Raw genomic sequence first — 25939 nt, forward strand, 5'->3', positions numbered from 1 at the left:
TGTAATTACTCCCCCGAGCTCCTCAAACGAAATGAAAGGGAATCGAAATTTGGCCTACAGTTTAAAGTGGGATCCGAATTACTTTGTGCCTCCAACTGGTATCGAACACGGGACCCTTTATTAAAAGCATTAAAAGGAGACGAAATTACCACTACGCTATCGGAGAAGGTAAAAACAAACAGATGAAAAAAGACACGGCGACAGAGGCTGGAAGATATGCACCTAAGAGTAAGAAAGATGAGATGATTAAGGAGCAAACAACAAAACGTACGTGCCTTATTCAAGAATCGAATCTAGACATCCTGGTTTCGTAGCACGTACGCTAACCACTCCGCCACCGATGCGGTCACAAATAATATATAACAACTGAATATTGTTCTATAATATGCGTACATATTAAACAGAGATTCCTTAACGTACGAGTATGATTAAAAATGCCGCGTATTTCGTAGCTTTTTCAGATCCCGCTACTTATCAAGGCAACGAGTCTTTCTTTCAGAGTGGTTAGGTCATTATAACCCAAGTGATAGAGAAGCTTCTTCTAAGTCTACTTTATGCAGAGTAAGGCTAATCGGGACTGGGTTACTGAACCTACAGTTTAAAATGAAATCCAAATTTAAAATTATAGAAATAGTAAAAACTAGTTGTTATATCTGCCTTTTTAGCAATTTTTTAAAATGTTAACCATATCCGATACTGATACTGAACGGCATATTTTCTCAGTAAATAGGTAAACATTTCACCGCTCCAAAAAGAGACAGAAAACAACTTCGGAAAGCACATTTGATATGAAAAGGGGGTGTGGGCGTAGCTCATGGTGAAGTGAATTATAGTTTCGTGAACAGTTGAGTGAAAAACGTCAAGAACCATTTCAGTGCTACAATTTCCGTACTTGCACTTTCACCATTATCATGCAGTAATATCTCGACTTGCCAGATGCACACAACACGATAACAAGCACCAAAAATAAGCAGCAGGTAATGAATGGATCAAGCCGAATCTCAATCCCCTCCCGCCCCCGCTGTCTACCTCAATCGACGACACTGCTTGAAATTTGGTCTTCTTGCACAAATTTCTAGTTTCAAAGAAATGAGAACAGATTTATGAACAATAAACATGCTTTGTGTGCACTAAATACTTAACAAGCAACAAATAAATACGTCAAAAAAACTCCCCCACTTCGAATCGTTCCTCGACTCGGTAGGTAACCCAAATGCACCGATCACATGACTGCAGTACAGCAGTACCCCGCTAGAAGGCGCTGAGGTTTGGGAGTAATATGTATGTCGAAATCACGTCGAGAAATTTACTACAAAGTAAAATGCAGCCCCTTCACCAGCAATGTGCATTTACGCGTAAACAACGATAGTCTACATTCTACACTTAGACGTAATCTATGTAAACAACATGATGAAAGGTGATAACTTAGCAAAGGGCGCCGTTGAAGTAAAACAAAATTATACTCCGTGTCAGTTGCTGATGTGTGAAGAGAACTTTTCATACTTTTCATACTCTTCCTTCCAAATTCGAACAATTTCCCACCTAGGAAAAAAACCTAACATAGGAAATATTCTAGTGTTTTATGGGAAAAGGACCACTCTTGCCTCAACACTGCCATCTGTTGTTCCTTTTGCATATTATTTATCTTCTTCCATAGAAAAGAAGAGAAATTTTGTTGTAAATAGGATTCTTTTCAGATCGTTATGAATCAATATAGTTGAAAATGTCACTTTCCATTCATGAAAGCCTTGAAAATTAATTTTAATGCACTTTAGATTGTCTACGTAGTCTATGTAAACTACAACCCAATGTAATCTACGCGTAGATTACGTGTAGACAACGCATGTAGACGTAAACTTATAGCGTACGGCACATCACTGCCCTTCACACACACAAATATATATTTTTCCCATTGTTCAATTTAGTTTGCAAAGCAATTATCATTACAGACAGAGGCGCAACCACGATTTTTTCGGGGGGGGCAAGTACCAGGATAAACGTACCATTAATAATAATAATAATAATAATAATAATAATAATAATATTAATAATAATAATAATTTATTTTCAATAATAATGCTAATAATGATAGTGATATTATTATATTGTTATTATTGATTTGCTTTATTTTACTTCGCTTATTGTGCCACTTTTGGCAAATTTGGGGATGAGTGATAATATTATGAAACATCCATGCCCAAGCTGGGATTCGAACTCGGGACCAACATTATCATCATCATTATTATTATTAGTAGTAGTAGTCGTAGTTTTAGTAGAAGTATTATGAAAGACGTTATTACCTTGTAAATTATGCAGAAAGAGGGTAGAAGTTGGTGCTATAGCATTTGCGTTCGAAAAAACGATTTGAATTATTTTTCAACACGTTCAACACTGATCTAGGGAAACAAACTACTATCAATCTTTACAGGTAATAGACTGTAGTACCTGAAAAAAAAAAAGCACCTGTGCAGTGGCCGGCAAGTTAGAGACGAGGGGGGTGGGTTGTAAAAACGGAAATCTTCTATCTTCCTTTCGGCGGTAGACTAAACCCGTCAGGCGATCGAAAAGGCTTCTCGTGTAAGAAGCTCTTTTCAGCCTGCCTGCTAATACTACCAAGGGGTCTCCAAATGTAGTAATGGGAAAGGAGATCTCCCTTGTCCTCCTTCCCAATACTACCCTGGACCTTCTCAGTCTGACGTTAATGTGTCCTATATGGAATAATACTATACACAATGCAAAGTGAGGGGGATGCGGGGGCATGATCTTCCCCTCACATAACAAAATTTTCGCAAAGCATCCTCCCAGCACTCATTGTCACCATGTTAAACCATAAGAGCATCTCCTCAGCTAATTGCAAGGCTGGATCAAGCATCTTCCCAGCAGGGGCGGCGCCAGAAATTTTCGACCGGATGGGCAGAAGCTCCATATTGATAGATTAGGGTGGGCAGTATAAATGTAACTCCATATAGATATATGTGCATGTAAGACGTATATGTATCCCCATATCTCCGATTTTCTTCTTGCTTCTTTTCCCTTTCCTTTTCTTGTTTTCCTCTCTATTATTTTCTAATCTATTCTCGGATCTTGTTCCATTTCCTTTCGGTTTGTCTCTGATGGACACAATTATTTCAAGGAAGTGTTTACGCAGCCATACATTCTAATCACATTCTTTCATGCATGTTAATACAGTGAAATAAATTTGAATTAGGTTTAAGCTTGTGTTGCAAGTACTAGGCACATACTTGATTTTATGTATTCGGCAACAGTGATAGAAAATGCGATGGTAGACAATCGTGAAGTTTCTCGTAATTTAAATGCATAGTATTTTCATCGTATGTGTTTTTGACTGAAAGAGTTTTCTTACTCCTTGGGGTCACTTTTCTTAGCTTACAAAGTTTGCACAACTGAGAAATCTATCTCAATGTTTGTAGCAGCAGCGATTGGGTGCCAACATTTGAGGGAAAAGGACAATATACTTTTTCTTGGTAGAAAAGGCTTGGCATAATGAGGTCATAGTGCGGGGGCAAAAAGTGGCAAAATGTGGCGGGGGAGACTGCATCCCCTACTTCCCGCTCCTCCTAATCGCCGTCACTGAATGTTTGGATTAAAATGAACGTCTTATTAGGAATGATTTAAAACATACACGGAAAACTAATTTTTTGTTCATTGTTCATGAAGTATTCCTAGGCTAATGAAAGGCTATTTTGACAAAATATCACTCATCAGTAATAAAGAAGTAAGATTGAAAAATCTGTTCAGAATTGAAGAGATTATTAGCTAAGTTGCTATTCGTTTTCTGAACAGTCATGTTACTCATGCGGGTGAAGCAATACACGTATGGTGACATGAACATATTTTTTGAGGTAACAAAATTATTTAGAACACAAGGAATTCATCGAAGTTGATCACCATACCAGGAATAATTCATCTATTTTTCATAGATGACTTGGGTTGTATGGCGTGACCATTTCGAACACACTTCAATGTCAACCTCTATTCTGTGCAGCATACCCTGGAAACTTTATTTTTTCAGGGCAACGAGTCCCTGGTACCTGGAACCACTGTCAAAGTAATAATTTATGAGGGTTTGTATTTTGAGTGTCAGCGTGTGTTTGTTTTCGCCCCTTCGTTACTTTCATCTAATCACCATTGAACATTATAACGTCGTCATTATTAAAATTAGCAGAAAAATGACTTACAATAAAACAAATCAACCACAACTTACTCTTCCAAAAATGGAGTTTCATTAGTTCATACCTCTTCGAAAGTTGAGGCGGTAGTTTCAATTGTACAGTGTTTCATTAGTGGATCAAGGCAGCTGATTCAGTGAACAATGACATTGTTTTCCGAAAGTCCCAAATATTTGTCTCAGGCAATGCACCCTCTTAAAATGGACGCATCTTCTGTGGTGATAAAATGCCACGTTTGGTGCGAGTTCTTTCTGTATATTTTCCCCCAATGGCATAACGCTGTCGTATTATAATGAAGAGGTCCTGTGTTTGATCCCCCCCCTCCTCTGGTGGAAGCACAATGCATACGTTAAACTGTAGGTTTAGTCCCCATTAGCCTATCTGAGTATCAGTAGCGAAGCGTAGTCTTACGAAGGAGGCAAGCAATGTTTCAGTACAACAAAACATGTAGTACAACGACATGCCGAGGGGAAAGATTCAAGGTTTATAGCCTCATTTACCCAGTCGCTGGATTTGTCAAAATATCGTAATAAAGTGACTGTACTAAAAATAAACCATATGATCCGCAAACGTCACATTTACTTTTTTTAAAAAATCCAGGTAACGTTATTCATATGATATTAAACGTTTTGCATATGCGAACTTTCCGCATACGACTAAAGGGAGACGGAATTTCTTACTTACTTATTAGTACCTTTATTTGTTCATTATTATTTAATATGGTCAAACGGTGACCAAACCGATTTAGATAAAAAAAAATGGGAATCATTTGTTTATTTTACGCTGCATGATGTAATTTAGTATTTTTGGGCACCCTAAAAACCGCATTGGAGTAACTTAAACACTAAATAAAAAGTTAAACACAAACAATAAAAAATTCATTTCAAAGCAAAGAAACACATGCATAGACAATGTACTCACCACAATAAATTTCAAACTCTTGGTGTTGGTCGACCCCCTTCCACGATTTTAATTTTAACACTTATCTCTCTCGAGCTAAACGAAGCAATTTTCAATTGCTCAATAATACACCCGCACTTCACATCAACCGTTCCTAAATACGCGTTCATTCCGATAACTTCACAGCACAAAACACGAAGCAACAAACACTCACACTATCCCACGCGCTTTCCACAACTGCAAATACAAGCATCCACACAAGATCACTTTGAAAATCTCTGAAACAACAGAAAGTGATACCAACCTATTTCCTTAATTTTATCCGTCACAAAGGAAAGATATATCAGTTTGGAGATAAAAATTACGCGGAGGAATCAGAATCATTTCAGCAGAACGAGTATGTACATTAATATTTAAGTAATAAAGTGTCATTCAATGGCGTGCCCGGGGCGAAGGGGGGGGTGGATGGTAGACATAACCCCCTTTTGGCCCAGTATATCTAAGAAAAAACGTCAAAGGAAGGAAAAGATGACAAAATGGGGACCGTAAAAAGACCCTGGGAACACCACTTGCGTCATAATAATAGAACTTAAAACATATTCGGGCCTCCCCGATGGCGCAGTGGTAGTGTCGTCGCCTTGTAATCAAGGGGTTCCGGGTTCGATACCCGGTTGAGGCACAAGTGTTTCAGATCCCATTTTAAACTGTAGGTCCAGTCCCGATTAGCCTTACTGTGCAGAAAGTGGACTTATAACAACAAATCAATCAATCAATCAATCATTAAAACATATTCTTGTGCTCATAATATGCAGAATGTATACGATTTACTTCTATGCCATGTACAAATATCAGTAGATAGTTCTTTCTCAGATAGCTTTATTTTCACCCCAAGTTTTATTCAAAAGCAGTCAATTTATTGATTGTAAAATTTGTGAAAGAGCTCACTTGAATTACTGCGTAAATAATTTGGCAGTTGCAAACACTGGTAGCGACACTTCTGGCGTAATTTGAGCTGGACCGACCAGGAAGCAGGGTGCGGGACCAAGGTCCGTCCAATCTTCCCTCCCTCCCTGAGAAAACTCTTCACGGGGGTGCAGAAATTCCACTGCCCCAACTCCCAATGTCAACTTTTTTTACGCGTTTTACATTTCGCGAAATCTAAAATAATTTGTAATATAATATGATATATATGGAATTTAGAACAGTGATAATAACTTCTTTTAGTTATTTTATGACTAACAATTATTATTATATTTGCGATCTTGTTTACGTGTTCATGAAGACAAATATTCGTTACTAGTTTTTTGCTGGCAACGTACCCATAGATGAATCCTTCTGCTTTCGGTTGAACTCGGCTATTTTCGGGAATCACGCAAGCTCGGAAAGCACAGCTTTTTGTAGAAGCTTTGTGGACGGGTTCCACCAAAATGTCACGCTTCGCCATGTGACTCCTTCGGAGGCCTTATTTTCCCGCAGAACGGCTGCAAGCATTGAGGCTGGTGCTTGCTACAGAGCTGCTGGGGGAGTTTGCGGCCGCATTTTTTCGCGAAATCGAGTGCGATGGAAACTAAATACGGTTAGAACATTAAGTACATTAAATGATATTCGAATTATGCAAGCAGTGCTTGCATTGCATGTACTATATCTTCGCCTCTGCTGAGTATGAAAGTGGGCTTAGAAACAAACTAACAAAATCGTCTTCTGGATACTTCATGACACAAATTTTTTTCTTTACTTCAGCTGCATCTACAGATTCTGTTGACATTTTCGGCTGATTCATGTGACAAAATTTATGTGTGGAACGAAGATTTCTAAATAGGATAAGCCACTCATTAGCAATTGAATAATTCTGTAGCTCTTTCCATACATAATTAATTGGTTTATCAAAATTTATTCACTTCGATTATTGTGATTCATTCTTATTAGTAGAACGAAAAAAGTTTATATTTCACATACCATATTGATATTTCAAGATGACAGGTATATACAAATTGTAATGAAATAAAGGGACACTTCTGGAATTTCAATGCAGAGCTAATTAAAACTATACTACCTGTAAACTCTCTAGCATACTTAAACCCGAAGGTTTATGGCTGCAACAACACAAGCCTTCCATCTGTCCCTATCCAGGATAAGATCAATCAAATCTTTCCCATCCTTACCGATTTATTTTAGGTCTACCTGAATGTTATCCTTCCATCTTCATCTTGGCCTTCCTACTGGTCTCTTACCATCAGGTTTCCCAACAAGAATCATGTAAATTATTCTTTCCTCTGCCATTCGTGTCACATAGCCTGCCCATCTAAGTCTCCTTGATTAAATTATTCTAATAATAATTAAAATGTCGAAATAATTTATTGTGCTGCTGGATGAAGTAACGCTAAGATGACATTTTCATTTGCTTATTTGGAGATTATTTTAACCATACTCAGGCCGGGATTTATATATGTATGTGGAGGAAGGAGCTTACAGCACCAAGACCTCACTCCAATCCCCTCTACACAATTTCAGTTATAACTTCTCGCCAAGTTACATGGTGTGGTTTTTATTATTATTTTTTTTACCACATCCGAAGTACCTAATTTTTAAATTATGTGGTACTTTTCAAAGCAGTCTTTCCCAGTGAAGGTCTGGAGCTGAAGTTCTCAAGTTCACCCTAAATTCTGGTCTAATCATGATCATACCCTGAATATTTTTGAGTCTCCTAAGCCTACTAGCTGCTTTTAATCATAGAAGTATTAATTTGATCACAGTTTTTTGTTTCAATAGGTCTAGTAATTACTTTCACTTTCTATTGACAAAATTGGCTTTTTATGGTTTGATAATATGTGAACATTTCTAGCATAGACAATATTCTCAAGAAAAATATACATGTTATGAACACCAGAATATACTTATTTATTGAGTCATTCACATATCACCAAGTATATGTACTTATTGAATTTGATTGGGTGGGCAATCGGGTGGGTAAAGGAATTTTTGGGTGGGCGCTTGCCCACCCGTGCCCACCCCTGCCGCCGTCCCTGCTTCCCAGCCAACATTTTCCACTTCTGGCACTGACTATACAGTATAACTTTTGACCACATATTTGTGAAAAAAGATACGGAACCCTGAAATAGGTACTGTTGAGACTGCTTTATACATAACTCAGTTCTGTGTACAAAATATAATTTAAAAACGTGTTAATTAAACCTTATTTATACATAATGCATTTATATGTAATTTGATGTTATACATACTAATTTACATAAAAAGAAAATTGATTTGTTTAAACCAAGTTACAAAAGTGAAGTTCTCCATTGCTACGGGTTGGCCATGAGAACAGAGAGAGGAAAAGTTACACATTTGACCAGAAAGTAAAAATTACACAGGATGTGGACACTAATCCACATAAAACTAAAGCTGGAATAGCTGCAGATATAGGCATCGCTTATACCACACTTTGCACAGCTATTAGTAAAAGAAATGCTATTTTAGACTATTTTTTAAAATTTGGTAATAAAAATCTAAAATTATAGTGTCCAGTATCAAAGTGTTCACTAATGAATTGGCAAATGTAGTGTATTTAAGAATCAAACTTTTACAATCGTTAATTTACTACATTATGACAGAAATAACCTGTATTACGTATATATCTTGCTCCTCAAAATAGATATAATTAAAGTATTTTAATAATGATATGATTTGGTATCTAAATCTGATTTGTAAGTAATTCTCAGTTATACGTTTTACTTTCTCTTCACCTTGACATACTTATAACTCAGGTTCAACTGCATATGTTTATCACATAATTTCCCATTTTAAACAATAAAAGAAGGTACTGTCGGATTGTGGAAAACGAGACTAGCTTGAGAAAACAAATCCTCAAGTGACAAGGGAAGTAGGTAGGAACATGCACAAAACAACTATGTAGTTCATTTAGTGCATTCGGTTGTTTGGTGTATTATCACTTGATTTGTTGTATTTGTGTTGGTTTTTACAATAACTCCCTTCTTAACTTACTTTGCAAGTGCTGTTACTATGTGTTAAACTTCAATGTTGTTTCTGCAACAGGCAAAACCAGTTTTCCTTATCCTTTCCACTCCTATTTAACCACTGGACTAAGTCTGTGAATGCACATTTATGTCAATGGTTCCAACTAAGGCAGACAGACATCATTCCCATATCCACTTGCCAGTAGCCTGTTGTCCCATTCTTCCCATTAGGGAATATAATTAACACAAGAGTGATACATGCACCAAAATGGGGATTAATCTAATCCATGCACTGTGAATAAATAAACTCTAAATTATCTAAATTTTGATATACCTATATGAGATGCAGAACACCATAAAAGAATTCAGTACTATTTGCCTATAGGTACAGTACCTAAAGGTCTAGGTCTATTAATAAACAATTTATGTATATCTCGTACAGTTCTCAAGGTGACCCCATTATACTGTGACACGCACGAGCATGAAATTAGGTGGGTGGCAGAAGTTTGCGCTGTTGCCACGTCAAAGAACAACCCCATGTGTTCGGAGGTTTAAGAGAATGAAAGATCTCATTGTAGATTTGGTCCTTGAAATCCATGTGATACAAACTGACAGTATTTGCTCGAAAGGTCAGAATGACACAAAAGTGCCCTGGAGTGAGGTCGGTCTGACACTCGAACTAGGCAACGCAGCCTGGTTGACATTGCCACACAGTGTGTGGGAAACAGCGACTTTTGTCCTGCTCTTGCTTTGCTTTTTCCATGTCACACCAGTGCACCAGCTGCCTATTTTCATGGCCGTGCGTTTAACAAATCTTGACACCAACTGGGCATGAAGAAAGCTTGCTTGATTTTGTGTTTTTAGTTAGTTCACTTTATGCACAGTAAGGCTAATCTGGACTGGACCTACAGTTTAAAGTGGAATCCGAACCACTATGTGTCTCCACCGGGTATCAAACCAGGGACCCCTGGATATGAAGAAAGCTGATTAGCTTATTGAATATTTATATAAATGGCCAATTACACTTTACACAGGAACGTGTGGCTAAATATTTAGATTGTCAATCATGGTTCTCTAGATATTAAGTGCGCTATGGCTGAGCCAATTTTGCCACCTATATTGATGGACAAGTAAATAAAAATTTCATACTAATAGTTACATTTTGCCCCTTTGAGCTGTTTTAATTTTTGTTTCCAAAGCTAACAAATATATCAATATTGTAAAGGTAAAATCAAGTGAATTTTAAAATAATATTTATACTTGTCGAATAAGTGACAACAGGAGACAAGTAACAAAATAAGAATTACAAGCAATAGAAATTCTCATATTGTTGGTAACCTTTAAATGTATTTTTGTAACTTTGGTGGAAAGCAAAGTAATATTACTTTTTGCATTACACTTAAATAACAAGTATTGATGTTATTAAGACCTTCAATTAACTAACATTTTACATGAGCATTCAATTTCTATTTCAGAACCAAAAGCTTGTGGTAAACCTGAGCAGCCCCCTAATTCAACCATGGTTTCCCCGAATTTTAATGTTGGGGCTAAAATTGAGTACAAATGTGACAGTGGACATCTGTTAGTTGGACCATCTGCAAGAACATGCCTGCCGACAGGATTTTACAATGAATTTCCTCCTGTGTGTAAACGTATGTAAAGTTATTGTTTCTTTTCACCTTTACCATATGGTTCACATATAGGGCATTTTAAAATTAGTACTAATGCCAATACTCTCACATGTTCTCATCTTTGAAATGTTAAAAACCCCATGAAAAATATAGCACACATGAAGATTAAAATATTACATGTTTCTTAGCCTCCGGCCACATTTATCATGAAAAAGTGAGGTGAAAGGCAAAGAGAATCTGACACTGTCAATTTGCTTCCATCACGTCTTATCAATAATGAAATTTATGACACGTGTCACAAATTAAAACATCATCATCATCTTATTAACAAGTAAAAAATATAAATGCATATGTGGACTTAAAATTTATTTTGTAAAGTACTATCTATAGAATATGAATGCCCTAAAGTACAATGCAATGTGGCTTACACAAATAAAGATGCTGAAATGATTGTAAACACACCACTGATAAACACAGTGCATTTTTTCATTTCTGTTAAGTTTAAATGCTTATTTACAAAGTGGGTACATAAAGATTTATTCTATTTGAACAATTTATAAATCAATCCGATAAAACGTTACTTTAAATTATTTTGTGGCATCTTCTATTCAATAATCCAGTTTCAATAATAGTTTCTTAAACTATTATTTTGGTATTGAATATGCAATACTGTAAAACATGCTCTTGAAAAATTCAACATCCTTTCTCAAATTTACAGGGATAGAATGTGGATACCCAGCAAATATTGAAAATGGCCAATATGAACTTTTAAATAACTCAGTCACATACCGCAGCAAAGTTCTATATTCTTGCAAAGAAGGGCACGCATTAATTGGAAGAGCAGAATTGACATGCGATGTTGATGAAAAATGGAATGGTCCACCTCCTAGATGTGAAAGTAAGTAAACATAAAGAACTAACTTTTGTTTTATCCTAGCAATTGAAATAATTTTATGTAGTTTTGTGCTGGTGCAGAAGCTTGTAAAATATGCAGGTCATTATAAGTGTTATGATAGTTACAATTGAGCACAGTGAAACAAACAAAAAAAAGTTTAACAATTAAATCTATGTAAGGCTACATAGACGATGTATCCAAAAGGGCAGGTCTGCTTTTATTATTATAGGAGATTTTGTCAAAAAGGATGGGTTATGACTCCTTTGCACCCTTGGTATGCCCTTGAGTAAAATGGACAAAAATGGCTTTAAAAAATGGAATTTAATAGCATTCCTTTTTACCTGCTTGGAAGGTAGCATAACATCCTACAAATTTACATGAGAAGATAATAATTCATGATATATTCTGTTAATCACTATACAAAAGTGATTTACAATTGTAGCATTTCAGCAACATTTCTACATGTCTAATTTTATTGTGTTGCATATTTTCTTATTTAACTGCTTTTGAACAATTATTTTTTCTACTATCTTAATATTTTTCCATGTGATTTAACCCCTACTTCATAACCCCCCCCCCACCCACCCACCCACACATACACACTGCAATGTCTCCATGTTCATCCATACAAGTATGTCCTCAACTATCCCCAAATTCGAACAAGCATTCCCAAAACTAGGAATTTCCACTTTGAGTACTGGTTTCAATTACAATGTAGTATTCACAATGATGTTCATTATTGTTATAATGATTCATTTTCCATTACATAATTCAGGCAGTAGCAATTCTAACAATCATCAATTGTAAGATTAGAAAACTTGATTACTTTCATTTCAATAAAAATGATTTGTGTAAATTTTGGCCTGCAAGCTATGTGCTGTCACATCTTTAGCAACCATACAAAGAAGAGAATATCCTGGTGGCATGATTCAGACATCATCATTAACACATTCACTGTTTTTCCAATAGTTACTTGAGCTTCAAAAATAAATATTTTTTTCCTTTTAGTTTCATATAGTCTTTACTTTTTACAATCATAAAATTGTATAATGATTCCAGTTTTTTTAGACTGTTCCTGATGAAGGCCATTCTTTACTTTACCCAGTGGTGAAGCCTCATAAGAGGCCGGACCTATCCTAATATATTTGGCTATTACGGATTACTTTATTTCATTAAATGATGCCTTAACACAAGAAAAAATGAAATTCTAGGCCTTACGATAATTTCCATGAATTTCTATCCCTGCCAGGGGCTCTATCGTAGCATGTCAAGCCACTTTTCTGAGGGCCTCAGCTGGTCCCATAACATTCTATGTGATTCATGTGGGAGAGCATAATTTTAGGGGCACGTACACCCAAAATGGACACAATGAGTCCAGCCTCACACAGTGCTAAACGTAGTACAATTTGAACTTAGTTGGTACCTAGCACCCTGAGTTTGGCATAATGGTAATATATAGCATCATCTACAAACATGCGTTCCTGGGAGACAGTTAAATTGAATTCAGAGAAATACATTTAAAAAAAAATAAGAAAAATAAAAAAAATATCAGATCTTTTTTGTTTCAAACAAAAGATAGCATGCCGATCCAGCCACACCTGCTTAACCATCTTCTTTTCATATTTTCTTTATCTTTCCTTATTTACCTCAGGAGGAACATTTTATTGAAGGAAATTAGTAGAAAGTTGGAGTCACAGATAAAACAAGCCGCCTCCTTTCGTAGTTGTCAAATTTTCTCAAACTTTTTCAAGTGTTATATTGAATCAATTATATTGGTTAAATCATTGTAATTAATTTGGAGGAAATTACCAATATTGTTTAACTAATCAAGAACGCATGTTCACATCACAACTCCCCCCCAAAATAGAAGCACAAAATGAACTTACGACCTATGTCATCTGAGCACAATTTAGTTTCATTTAGCAAAATTTAAGAGTTTAATCAGCACACTTTTCCTGATTGGGAGGTTGGCAATGCTGGATACATGGTACAAACTGGGCTTCACATCTGTTTCTTGTCCAGTGCAGGGTGTCCAACAAGGGGGAAAGGGAAGGTGAGGGTAGAGGCGCAAAAGACAACTTGTTCCGAGGGCGAAAAAATGTTTCTATCACAGTGTTCTGTGATTTCGTTAGTTTCTCGATTTACTCCTATTGCATTGTTGTTTTATTGTTATATTTTATCTTGTATTTTTCTTTTCCTTCATTTTTTTATTGTTGTTTGATTGATTCGGAATATTTCACTTCGCTTTTTTGTGCCACTTGCGAAGATGGGGATGAGTGATGATATAATGAAATTGATGAATGGACACTCAGAAACATACATGCCCAGGCCGGGATTCAAAACCAGGACCCCTGGTGTCGTAGCACGATGTGCTAACCGGCTTTCATTGTTGTGAGCGTGATGTGAGCGTGGAGAATAATGACTTGTATTACTCTGAAATGCTACAAAAACAAGCATAAAAAACTATTACCGGGCATAGGAAGAAAAAAGGGGCATTGGAGCATTGAAGACTGACACTCGAATGACATCTAAAGCATGAATTTACAATAAAATCAAAAAATATGATTTACGAGTTAGCACATATCAAGAGTTACTATTCAGGTACGTTGATAGATGAAAGAATATGTTGTTACATTTTCAAAAATAACTTTAAAGGTTATATTTTTTATATTTTAAAGAAGTCGCACCCATAACAACATCAACTCTCACGCCTGTGCCTACTCTTCCAGCAACACCACGCTTCGCCACTGACTTTACCTTATCCAGAATTTTTGATTTTCGATGCTTTATGTTCTGTTTCACATTAAACCTGTTAAAATGTAGCCAAATATGTAAAAAAGTACATGAAACAAAAGACAGTGTTTGAAGACTGTCTTCTTTCTAAACTGGGGCTTCCCAAATGACATAGTGGTAATGCTGTCACCCTGTAATCAAGAGGTCTCAGGTTTGATCTCCAGTGGAGGGACTTAGTGGTTTCGATTTCATTTTAAACTGTAGATCCAGTCCCAAGTAGCCTATCTGTGTGTAAAGTGGAGTTCAAATAAACTTTGATTTTCTAAATAAATAATTTCACAATAATTTGCACTAGAATTTCATATGCAATGAACAAATTTATCTCTGAATAGTTATTAATATAGAATATGTGTTTATTTTATAACTAAACAATCCCCATTTAAAAAAAAAATATTGGAAAATGCTACATGAAGATAAGCAGCTATGTTCCCATTTTAATTACATACTATGTATATAACCGTCTTGCATTCTATGAAGAACAGAAAAAGCTATCACTGGATTCAAAAGGTAGGATATACAACATATTATGTATTCTGATTGCACCCACAAAAATACACCTTTCTCAACTTTTAACATGCTGTGTTCTCAGATTATGCTTACTTTCTTAAAGAGTTTTATTTTTACTTGTTAATTATTACTAGCTTCTTGCACATAATCACATAACATGAAACTACTACTTCAAGTAAAAATTCTTAATTCAACCTATCCATTTACATCACTGTTTTATTCTGAACATTTAGCAAACTAATATTTCAAATAAACATGAAAAAGAAAAACAAAGTAAATATGAAAAGAATAATTGATAGAAATCAATTAAGCAATTTTCAGCAAATCAGCAAATAGAGGGAGACACCTAATATATGCATGTCAGTAAGTAATCATCTATGGGATCATTTCATGACATTAAATTGTGTGATTTTCCTGCCAATTATACTCATTCTCCTTTTGAAATAAGTAGGCAAGAGCTACCTTGTAACATTTGGGAATACTTGTATAAAACTTCCCATTTTGAATTGCAACACATCTATAATTTATGCTTACATTTTAATATATTTTAATAATTTATACACGATAGTTCTTTTTAGTTTAATTATTGATATTAATATGTCAAACCAGCAAGACTATTTGAAATGTATTAATTACATAGTTGTAAAGTTCTTTATGAAACACCCTGTATTGTTCTCCTGTTTCCTTGATCCATTTCTGTAGTTTTTTTTACAGTTGTAACACTATAATAGAGAAGTTACATTACTATAGTACAGCAACGTTCTTGTGTTCCTATGTACTCTTTCTTGATGTTCTGAATATTTCAAGCTTTACATTGTCACTCATTTGCACATATCACACATATGCACATCTATGTATCACTGTATCAATTGAAAGGCTGGGTTTAAGAATGAGGCAACTCATTTGTGGCAACCAAAAGAAATGCATTTCACAGCACCAATTACTGCTCTTACTATCTTTTTTAATATTTTAGAACTTAGATTTACTTGCTTCAAAATGCACACATACACAAAAATGTTTTCTTTCTCTTTCTTTTTAAATCATAATTTAATAAAAAAATATGGATGCCTACTTCTTGCACACAGCCATTTTTTTGACATTACCAAATTAATTAATGTGGTGATGGTTGCATATTCACAGAACTTTTTGAAATGCAATATTAAATACGAGCTTTCACTAACTTTATACTTCTTATTCTGTCTTATTGCATGGCCAAAACATTCTCTATTTCAGTTGTTCAATGTGCACGACCACCAATAGTTCGGAATGGGAAATTCAATGTATCGAACAACAGAACCACGGTAGGAACAGTTGTCGAGTACTTTTGTAAAGATCGACGCTTCACTCTTGTTGGACCTCGGAAAATCATCTGCCTTGCAAATGGACTGTATGATAAGAATCCTCCCATCTGTAGAGGTATAATTCATCTAAAAATTCATAACAAAAGTTTATATTTTGAATTTACATTTGCTCTGTGCATATCTTCATCTTATAATTTTTCCCATGAATGTTATTGTGAATTACAAAGTGCTAACCAAAAGTTCCTGAATTGTATTTTAGATAGAGTGCACCAAAATTCACAAATTACAATCAAAGATACTGTATTGTTTATAACTTAATGTCACTTTCCACCCAAAACACATTTAGTCACTAAGAGAGATATCAGTCCTCTTGGAAATGCTCAGTGGTCATGGTGCTTCCGGCATCTGTGTGATGATAAAAATGAAAAACAAAAATTATGGATTTAAAAGTAAAAAAAGTGATTTGAGTCAGATTTCTCTATACTGTCAAACTTACTCTTCAATCTAATCATGAGAAAGAGGACATGAAGGGGGTAAGTGTGGTGTGTAATGAAAAGGTCACTTATTCTTCCAAGCACATCATTGTGTTCCAGCACATGGACATATTGCAGTTACCAATTCTTACATACAAAGTCATTTTTCAACTGAGAGCTTGATCAGGAGAAATCAGTTCCTTATTATCCTGCCATGATGAAAAATATAAATACAGTATTGTGCTCCTTGACCATTTTTAGTAAATATAGAACTTGGTTGAATCTAACTTTTTTTTGAAAATGTCCCTTGCTTGCAAAGAACCCTGCCAATATTACAAACTAAATATTTGTTAAGGACTCCTCCTTATTAGAGTATTTTGAATAATATTTTGTGTGAATTCTTCCCTTAGAGCTTTAACCACAAGCTTTGGTAGATTGTAGCATGTGCATTGCATTACAAATATGCTGCAATATACACAAAACTTGTGAAATCTATGGGACGGAAATTCACATGAAATAATTTTTTAAATGCTCTGTTTCTAAACAGATCAATGTTTCCAGAATTTAGAATACAGCATGGTTCTTCAAAATGAGCCATTTTCAAAAATGTAATTTTTGAGACAATCCCTAGATGAGGCTAGCAAAGCCTGAAGCCTGGCAACAGTTTGTATTGCCTAAAGTAGGTAAGCAATTATACATGAGTGTAAGCCTACATCCTGTCACAGATATTTAGGAAAAAGTGAAAGCAAAATTTCACTTGAATGCTCTGGAAGAAATTATTAAGCAGATGTATATTTCCGGGTTTCAAATAGCACACCAGTTTCATCAAAAAAGAGAGGAATTTTCAATAACAACTTCGCTGACATAGGACAAACTTTCAGTGTACCATTAATCTACTTCATTTTAAGCAGATAACAAAAATTCTACCATGATCAAAATGTAGTGTTTTTATTAGAAGGACATAGCTTTGTTAACGAGAATCCTGTTTTCTGATGGCTGCACAACCACTTCGTACATTGATGCAGGGAGTACCACATGTAGCATTATCTTCTGTTGCTTTCCTTCATCATTTTGCACATCTCGTGGAAATTTTGGGAACTTTTAGATAGCACTTTGGAATCAAGAACATAATTGACTTTCTTTTGGGGTTCTTATGTATGTATGTTTGGTGACAAACACTACCTTTGAAAGAAAGGCAGCAAAAGCTGCAACACCCCTTCATATTTCAAGTATGTATGTATGACACCATCTTTAACACTATGTTGACAAAAATGTTCGATGCACTCACTACACTACCTCTGGGTACATGGAGTGTTCGCCACTGTGTATGTATGAAGTAAAATAAACCGAATGGTTAATTAAATAATGATACAAGGTAGGTGCAGAAACATACAAAACACCTACTTATTCATTTTGGTTATCAGAGCATATTCTGATATAAGGAAGATAGCATTACAGAGTACAATCAAGTAACTTATGGACATATGAGCATCATGATATACACCAAGTAAAAACTAGAAAGAGGTGATATTAACTTAAGTGTAAATTGTTCCTGGTTCTTATTTGATGGCATGTGATGAGATCTACATATTATGAAGAATCAATGAAGCACTGCTTGCTTTTGTGAGTAACAATACATTAGAATTAGGGCTGAACCGATACCACTTTCAACCACTACTGATACCCTCACCAATTCTTACACCACTTGAAAATCCTCCGTGGTGCAATGGTTGTGTCGTTGCCTTGTAATCAAGGGATCCTGGGTTCGATTCCCGGTGGAGACACTTATTGGTTCGGATCCCACTTTAAACCGTAGGTCTAGACCCGATTAGTCTTACTATGCATAAAGTAAACTTAAAACACCAAATCAACCAACCACTTGAAAATCATACCAATTGAAAGTAGTTCAAAATATTTATAAATTTTCAATTGCAACTATATCACAGAACTCTACCAGGGCTTAGCTTTAATACATACAAAATTTCACATGAGTAAATTACTTAATCACCAAATACATATCTTCCCACAATGCTGCAAAAAATAGTAATGAAAATTATGCACACTTCAAGAAATTATTGCACGGCATTTTTACATACTCTGCAAAAGACACAGGGAGATTTCAGACTGAAGCGACAATTGACACGAATCCATTCAGTCTAAAGTAAAACATTCACCATGCATGAGCGAACAACAGATCAAAGCAACACAATGCATGGTACTGAGAAAACAGCCCGGTCCGGTCTCTTCAGCTCAAAAGATTACATTGATTACTGAGGGTTCGCTTCCATGCGACGCATGTTGCTGTCCCCTCTTGCATGTCACTTTGGTCTGAAATCTCTCTTATACTCTGGAAAAGCATTGGGCAGTATTGGTGATTAAACTCCAATACTGATACATTGGTATTGGGTATCAGCTTAACCCTTTCAAGAATAAGCCTCATATGTAAAACAGTGCTTCTCAATTTAAATACATAGCAAGTGTATGTAAAAACCAGTTGATAATTTTCATGTTTATATGAATATTAATTGTCTAATTGACTAATTCGTCTTTCAGAAGATCTGAGAGCACCAAGCATTACAGGACCACTTCCATCTCCGAAACCAACAAGAGGGCCAGTCACTCGACCCAACAGACCATCAACCCCAGCAGCCAACTCACCCCCTCCAAGGACCAATCCTCCTCCTCCCAAACCCCAAACGCCTCCTCGGACCACTCAACCCAGCAGGCTACCTCCAGCAAGACCTGGCCCTCAAAGTCCACCACATGCTCCGAGTGGGGATTACGAGATAGAAATAGAACAGCCTCACGATAATACATTAACGGAGTCGGACAATGATCCTAGGATAGTCGCAGCTCATCCACAGGATAATGAGATCCCTGATAGCGTTAACATACAAAATGCTTTGCCTCCTGATGCCAACGTTCCACATTCGGTCGAGGAAGACCGACGAGATGGGCATGGTGCCAAGCTCAACTTAGGTATGTATTGATAATGTTGAAAAAAATGTTACCAGCAGCATGGAGAAGTATATACATACATGAACGAACAAATTCATTGTAATATATCTTGGGGGTAATCCAAAATTATAACCAACATTCTTATCTGCTTATTAGTCACATTACATGACAGGATGCACTTGCATATTCATGAGCAGGGAAGGGGGGATTGGGAGCCCTTCCTGAAATTTTGAAAAAAATATAAAAAAATTATATGAAAGCTATAAATAATTCAGGAAACCCCTTCCCCAATTACCATTTATGTTAAAAACCACACAAAAAAAATAAACTGCACAATGTGAGACTTCAAAATTCTGTCCAGGCTTTTGACTCCATCTCGATGTCATCATCAGTACTGGTCAAGAGGCAACGTAGATGCAGTCAAGGTTCTGATGGTGCGACTTGCTGTGTCTACCGGAAAATGTTGTTGTGGTCTTGCAGTGTTGGTAAGTTCCAGGTTGTTCCGATTGATGGGTGAAGAGGATGGGTTTTTCAGTTTAACTGTGCTGTACTATGTACCAGCCCTGATGATGACTCCGAGATGGAGTCGAAAGCTTGGACAAACATTTAAAGTGTCTCTTATCATGCTGTTTATTTGTTTTGTGTGGTTTTTAACAAGAATGTTGTTGGCACATGAAGCACGAAGATTTTTAATGTCATACCATTTTTATCTGTTAACAACTTTTAAAATGAGTGTTAAAAATATGTAAAATCCACATTTACAATTCCAGCCTCTCCTGAGAAAAATCCTGTGTATGCTTGCGACAGAACATGAGTGGCACGAGTCATCCAGTCATTTGCTTTATTTAAAATTTACCAGCATTTATAACACATTTCTGCAGGTTGAACATGCTGAAGTGCACTTTGTAATGTCACTTTGCATTAGCCAACACTCCTCTTGAATTACTGCTTCAAAATTTGCATCCAAATGGTTCTATTTTCTTCACATGTTAGCTTTTCATGTCATCCCCTCAACATCCCCATGACACATGATGACCCATTCAGGAAATGCATTGGCAGAATCATACAGCTACATGGTTTCCGTGCCTGCTGTTAAAAAGTGAAAATGTGCCTATCAAAAAGGTATTTTCCTTATTTGGTAAAGTGTAAGAACAGTCACCAGCAACAATTATGGAACCCACAGATCCAGAAATACTCATTTTACAACATAGCATTATGCATGTTGTCTAACTCTACGATGAGTGGATTTTGATAGCAAATTTTCAGTCGATCTCTGTAGCAGAATGGTTAGCATAGCATGATACAATGCCAGGGGTCCCAGGTTCAAATCCCAGCCTGGACATGGGCATTCTTTGCGAGTGTCATCTCATCAATTTCATCATATCATAATGCAATTTGCCAAAAGTGGCAGAAAAGCAATGCTAAGCAACAAAAAGCAAAATCACATGTTTATTGCTGGTGACTATCCATTAGAGGGATGAAACATCTTATATCACAGAAGGAGTAGTTTCCAATATTTTCTACATTCTTACACTTTCAATGGTGAGCCCATGATAATACAAATATGGCAGCCAAAAGCCAGTATGGATACTTTTAAGAATAATCAATTGACAATTATATTTGCATACGTAATAATATAGCATTTATGATAGCATAAAAAGTTACATAAGTCACATAAGCTATAGATTATATTTGTAGCACAATCAAATAACATGAAAACTATGGTTGACAGCTAAATTACATAACACACATGCACGCATAAACAAAGTAAAAGATAATGACAATTATGACACTTTATTTTTTGATTTCAGGAGCCATCATATCTTTGGGAGTCTTTGGTGGTTTTGTATTCCTAGCAGCTGTAATAACAACCATTGTGATATTAGTCAGGAGGTAAGTTTGTATATTTTAAATTTTTATATGTATTATTGTGATTTGATTATTAGAAACAAATTATACTGAAAAAAGAATTCAAGGGCAAGAATTCAGCGAGAGGTAAAGTAAGTGCATTAAATATAACAACAATTTATTTCCAGAGGGTTGGGGGATTTCCCTTGATCCAAAGAGTAGAAATTGGAATTATGAAATAAACAAGGAGCTATTATGACATCCCATTACTTAACATGCAACTTGCTAGGTAACAAAAAAACAAAGTTACATAATAAGGATTAAAATTAGGTGTTGCAAAGATCTCCAGTGTGGGAGCTCCCAAAATATTGGTGTCATCCCAGCATCGTGAGGACAATTTGAGTGCTACTTGAAAAGAAGAGATACCGGACTTCAATCTAGAAAGCCAATTACCATCGGGGAGATGGGACTTGACCAACTGGCCTTGTATCACTCAATGAAAACCTCTCTAACAGACCGTGACCATCAGAGCACTGTTATCCCATGGCATTTAGTTTACATGTTACAAATTCACTAAGGGACAGAGGTACGTTGACCTTCAATCCATGACATTTCGTCAATTCTTTATTTAGGCTAAGACTAATACCCCACACAGTGGTCTAGTCGTCAGGGTGTCTGACTGCCATGTGGGAGACCAGAGTTTGATTCCCCGAGTGGGTGATCTTAGGTCAGAATTTTTCTGGGCTTGTCGCTGCATAAAGTGGCTCTGGGCCTCACCCAGCATCAAAGCAACGGGTACCTGGAGGCAGACATTGGAGGGAAAGGTGGCTGGAGCATGGTGCCGATCACATCACCTCTGAAATGGCTGAGATCGAGAATGTGTGGGGCCATACATCCACATTCCATAAATATGCCTTCATGCTACAGTGCTATATGCACGGACAACTTTACCTTGCTCCCTGGGTGCAATCCAATCATGCTGGCAGAAATAAATAGTGGGGACGTAGGGTTGGGGAGAGTCACATTTAATATATCTATAAATACCATACAAAAATACAAATTTGAACTAAAAGATTACTTATCTTGCTATTCTTCTTTGCCGGTTTGGGATATTTGCCCTCTGAACCCTACTTTGGCACCACCATTGGTGCAATTCAACATACAGCATGATGTCACAATGAGACATAAATCACTGACTAACCTACAACACAACTGAGTTCTCTAAGCAAAAGAAAGTTGAATTCTTTTATCATTATAATATGTTAACATGTTTGTTCTTGTTCTCACTGTGTGTGTTGTATTTGTGACATGTTTTTTTGAATTTCATGTCTTCTTTTCCTATACTTTATTGCAACAGTGTGTCTTCTCTTCTGCTTTCAAATGCATGTGTACTCACTGTGCTAGCTGCTGTATTAAACTAAACTAACTCAGTTAACAAATGGGCTAAATCTACATGTTGCGCTATAATGATAAAAGTACTATTCTTGTGAACTAACAGTTATAAAAAATTAATAAGGGCATTGCTTGAATGGGGTAAAGGTTTTTGATTAATATTATGAATAACAATATCCACTTTCTAATTGCTGCTAAGCTAAAGTATATTAAATCAGCAACTGATCATAAATTATTTTTTTAATTAATGAATTTTGAATACATATGAAAATTTCAATATGTGCGAAAAATGAGTTTAAAATATACTGATGACTATTTTTTATCAGAAATGTACTTTTGATTCCTTTTTCTACTAGAATCTTCTTGAAAACAAAATAAAATACTGAAAATTCAGTAGAGATGAGTAAATAATTCATCAATACTGAACCAATAGAGCTATTTCACTGAAAATTACTGACATTATAATGGAAAGTTGAAAATAAAATATTACAAAATCTAAAACTGAAACAATTTTTCTGTCCAGTTTACTAAATAATACATGCAGTGGAACCTCGAATTTAAGATCTACTGTTCTACCTACATTTTCCCGCATTATACATTCAATATTCATGGTCCCAATACAGTAAATTTGCTATAAAATTTTCCCCATTTTACATTTTCCTGCATTTTAGGGTTTTTCAGCTTGGGCTCCTGAAAAATGTAAAATCGAGGTTCCACTGTATATAAAACAATATTATTACCTTTAAAAATATTTGCAATGTACACTTTGTAATTCAAAATAAAAAATTTAGCATATTCATTATATATACAGCGTGTTCCGTTCAAACCTCCTACATTTAAATTCAATATTGCTTAAAGGTTATGACACATAATGGAAAGCGAGTGGTACTAGAAGAAAGAGAAACTCAAAGAATTTTATTGCATGACCTCGAAGTTCACCGTTCTCTCACTATGCAGGGCCACAATCTCATAAAACACAATGGAGACTCTGCAGCAGCGCGCACAATCTGTATTCTGGTATGCAGAGGCCAAATCAATCATTACAGTGCAAATAAATTACCGGAGAGAATATGGGGGTGAAGCACCTGATGGGAAAACCATTAAGACATGGTGTGCAAAGTTTGAACATTGAACTGCTTGGATGCTTGGCGAAGTGATTTACATGGGCTTCTCTGAAATCCCGCTCGAATTTCCACCTTCTCCTCTGAAACATGTTGACGAGAACCTCCGGATTGTTTATTAACACTTCCAATCGCCAAAACCTTTGCACACCATACCTTAATGGTTGATTTGGTCTCTGCATACTAGAATACAGATTGTGCAAACTGCTGCGGAGTCACCATTGTGCTTTATATGATTGTGGCGCTGTATAGTGAGAGAATGGTGAACTTCGAGGTCATGCAATAAAATTATTTGAGTTTCTCTTTCGTCTAGTACCACTCGCATTCCATTATGCTTCATAACCTTTTAGCGATAATGAATTGAAATATGGGAGGCTTGAGCAGAACACGTTGTATATTCAGCCATTATGTAGATCATGCGACTTCATTCATAAGAAAGATACTCTACTTCTATTATTTCATTCCTCTATCCAATTGTACCTCTAGAAACTTCTAATTCTATCTTTTATGGGACAACATTCAAGACAGAAACTACTTGACAATGGAGACTAAATTTATTACATGGACCGATATCTTGACACTCAAGTATGTGACATTGGCCTGCAAAAAAATCCATTTACAGGTTGAAGAGACACATTAAAAATGAGAAAACAGTAAACCTGTGTGAAAGTTTACTTTAAGTCCATTTCATTGCAAAGATTTATACACTTTGTGTTAATACAGGCTAATATGGTCTGGATCTACAGTCTTGAAGTGGAATGTGAGCTACTGAGAATCAAACCCCGGATCCCTTCATTACATGGTGGTAGTAAAATTTATTTTCAGTCCACTTCATGCTCACACAGGAACTGAATCTACTGGTTAAAGTAGCTTCTGAAACAATGTTCAATCTGCCTTCACTGGAAAACAAACCTGAGACTCCTCAATTATAAGGTTTAGCATAAGCCACTATGCTATTGGGAGACAGTAGTGTGAAACTTGTGATTGAAAATTAAGCAAACAAAAGAATATTCTACTTTAAAAAAATGCTGAGACACATTTTTGTACTTGAACATGCCAAGTTCTTACAGAAAATGTTTGGGTAAATCTATGAATAAATTTAATCTTGAAAATTTGACACACGATTTTAACTGTAGTGTACATATGTTTGAAATAAGGCATAAATATATGAAAATATAAAATATATTTTAAGAAATTAAATAGCATAAAAATGAGATGGCATATGAGTTTAAAAAGAACAAGTGGAAACAAGTAACACATTTTCACACATTGTTTAAAAAAAAGAAATTAATTCCCACATATCGTTCACAAACAACAGAATTTGGCTGCAAGCAAATTCAAATTCCTATACTCACTCATAAAAATGGTTCTGTACTATAAAATTCACATAAGAAATTATAAATGCATGAATACCTTTCTGGTTGTGAAATTAAAATGTAGTTTAGTAGAGAAACTTTCGTTTTTCCAAAAATTAAAAAAAGAACCCACTTCTGTTAAATGCCTAGAAAAAGAATTAGTGCAAAACTTTAAAAAGGCTAATAGAACAGCAAGCACAGTACAACACTCAGATTAATTATTTTCCCCCTTGTTGTTTTTAGTGGAAAGAAAACGAAACTCCCACCTGCGCGAACAATGCCATCTCGCTGGTACACGCTTTTGGCCCTGCCTTTCCCTGATCAACAGGTGGGGCGTCGTGAATTCTCACGGGGCTATAGAAACCGCGCAGGCTATTTCTCAAACCCACTCTAGCAGATGTTAATGGACAAAATTTGGTGGAAAGGTATTGTATGCATGCGCAGCTAGCTAACGTGCAAAAAAAAGTATATAGTGGTTGCATATCTGATGTCTTTATCAAAAAAAAAAAAAAAAAAAAAAAAAAAGTTCAGATAGATGCAAACATGTGTAAAGTAGTATTATTAGAATGAAGTGGAACTGCATGATTCATGGTACTGGTAT

General features: G+C 35.8%; 1 protein-coding gene across 7 annotated transcripts in view; it reads left to right on the plus strand.

Annotated features, from left to right (window-relative positions):
• LOC145987689 (sushi, von Willebrand factor type A, EGF and pentraxin domain-containing protein 1) overlaps window positions 1–25939 on the plus strand; it is a 142567-nt gene that overhangs the window by 111387 nt on the left and 5241 nt on the right. For 2 of the 7 annotated variants that reach the window (XM_083122235.1, XM_083122234.1), the window contains exons 7-12: window positions 10540–10716; window positions 11414–11593; window positions 16124–16306; window positions 19218–19643; window positions 21434–21515; window positions 25582–25763. In XM_083122235.1, the coding sequence (XP_082978361.1) occupies window positions 10540–10716; window positions 11414–11593; window positions 16124–16306; window positions 19218–19643; window positions 21434–21515; window positions 25582–25732 (1199 nt within the window). In that variant the 3' untranslated portion in view covers window positions 25733–25763. The remainder of the gene's footprint in view (window positions 1–10539; window positions 10717–11413; window positions 11594–16123; window positions 16307–19217; window positions 19644–21433; window positions 21516–25581; window positions 25764–25939) is intronic. The other 5 variants (XM_083122236.1, XM_083122230.1, XM_083122231.1 and 2 more) reach the window with 4 other exon arrangements.

Source organism: Lepisma saccharinum, chromosome 5, assembly GCF_977018435.1.
Source record: "Lepisma saccharinum chromosome 5, izLepSacc3.1, whole genome shotgun sequence".
Lineage (NCBI taxonomy): Eukaryota > Metazoa > Arthropoda > Insecta > Zygentoma > Lepismatidae > Lepisma > Lepisma saccharinum.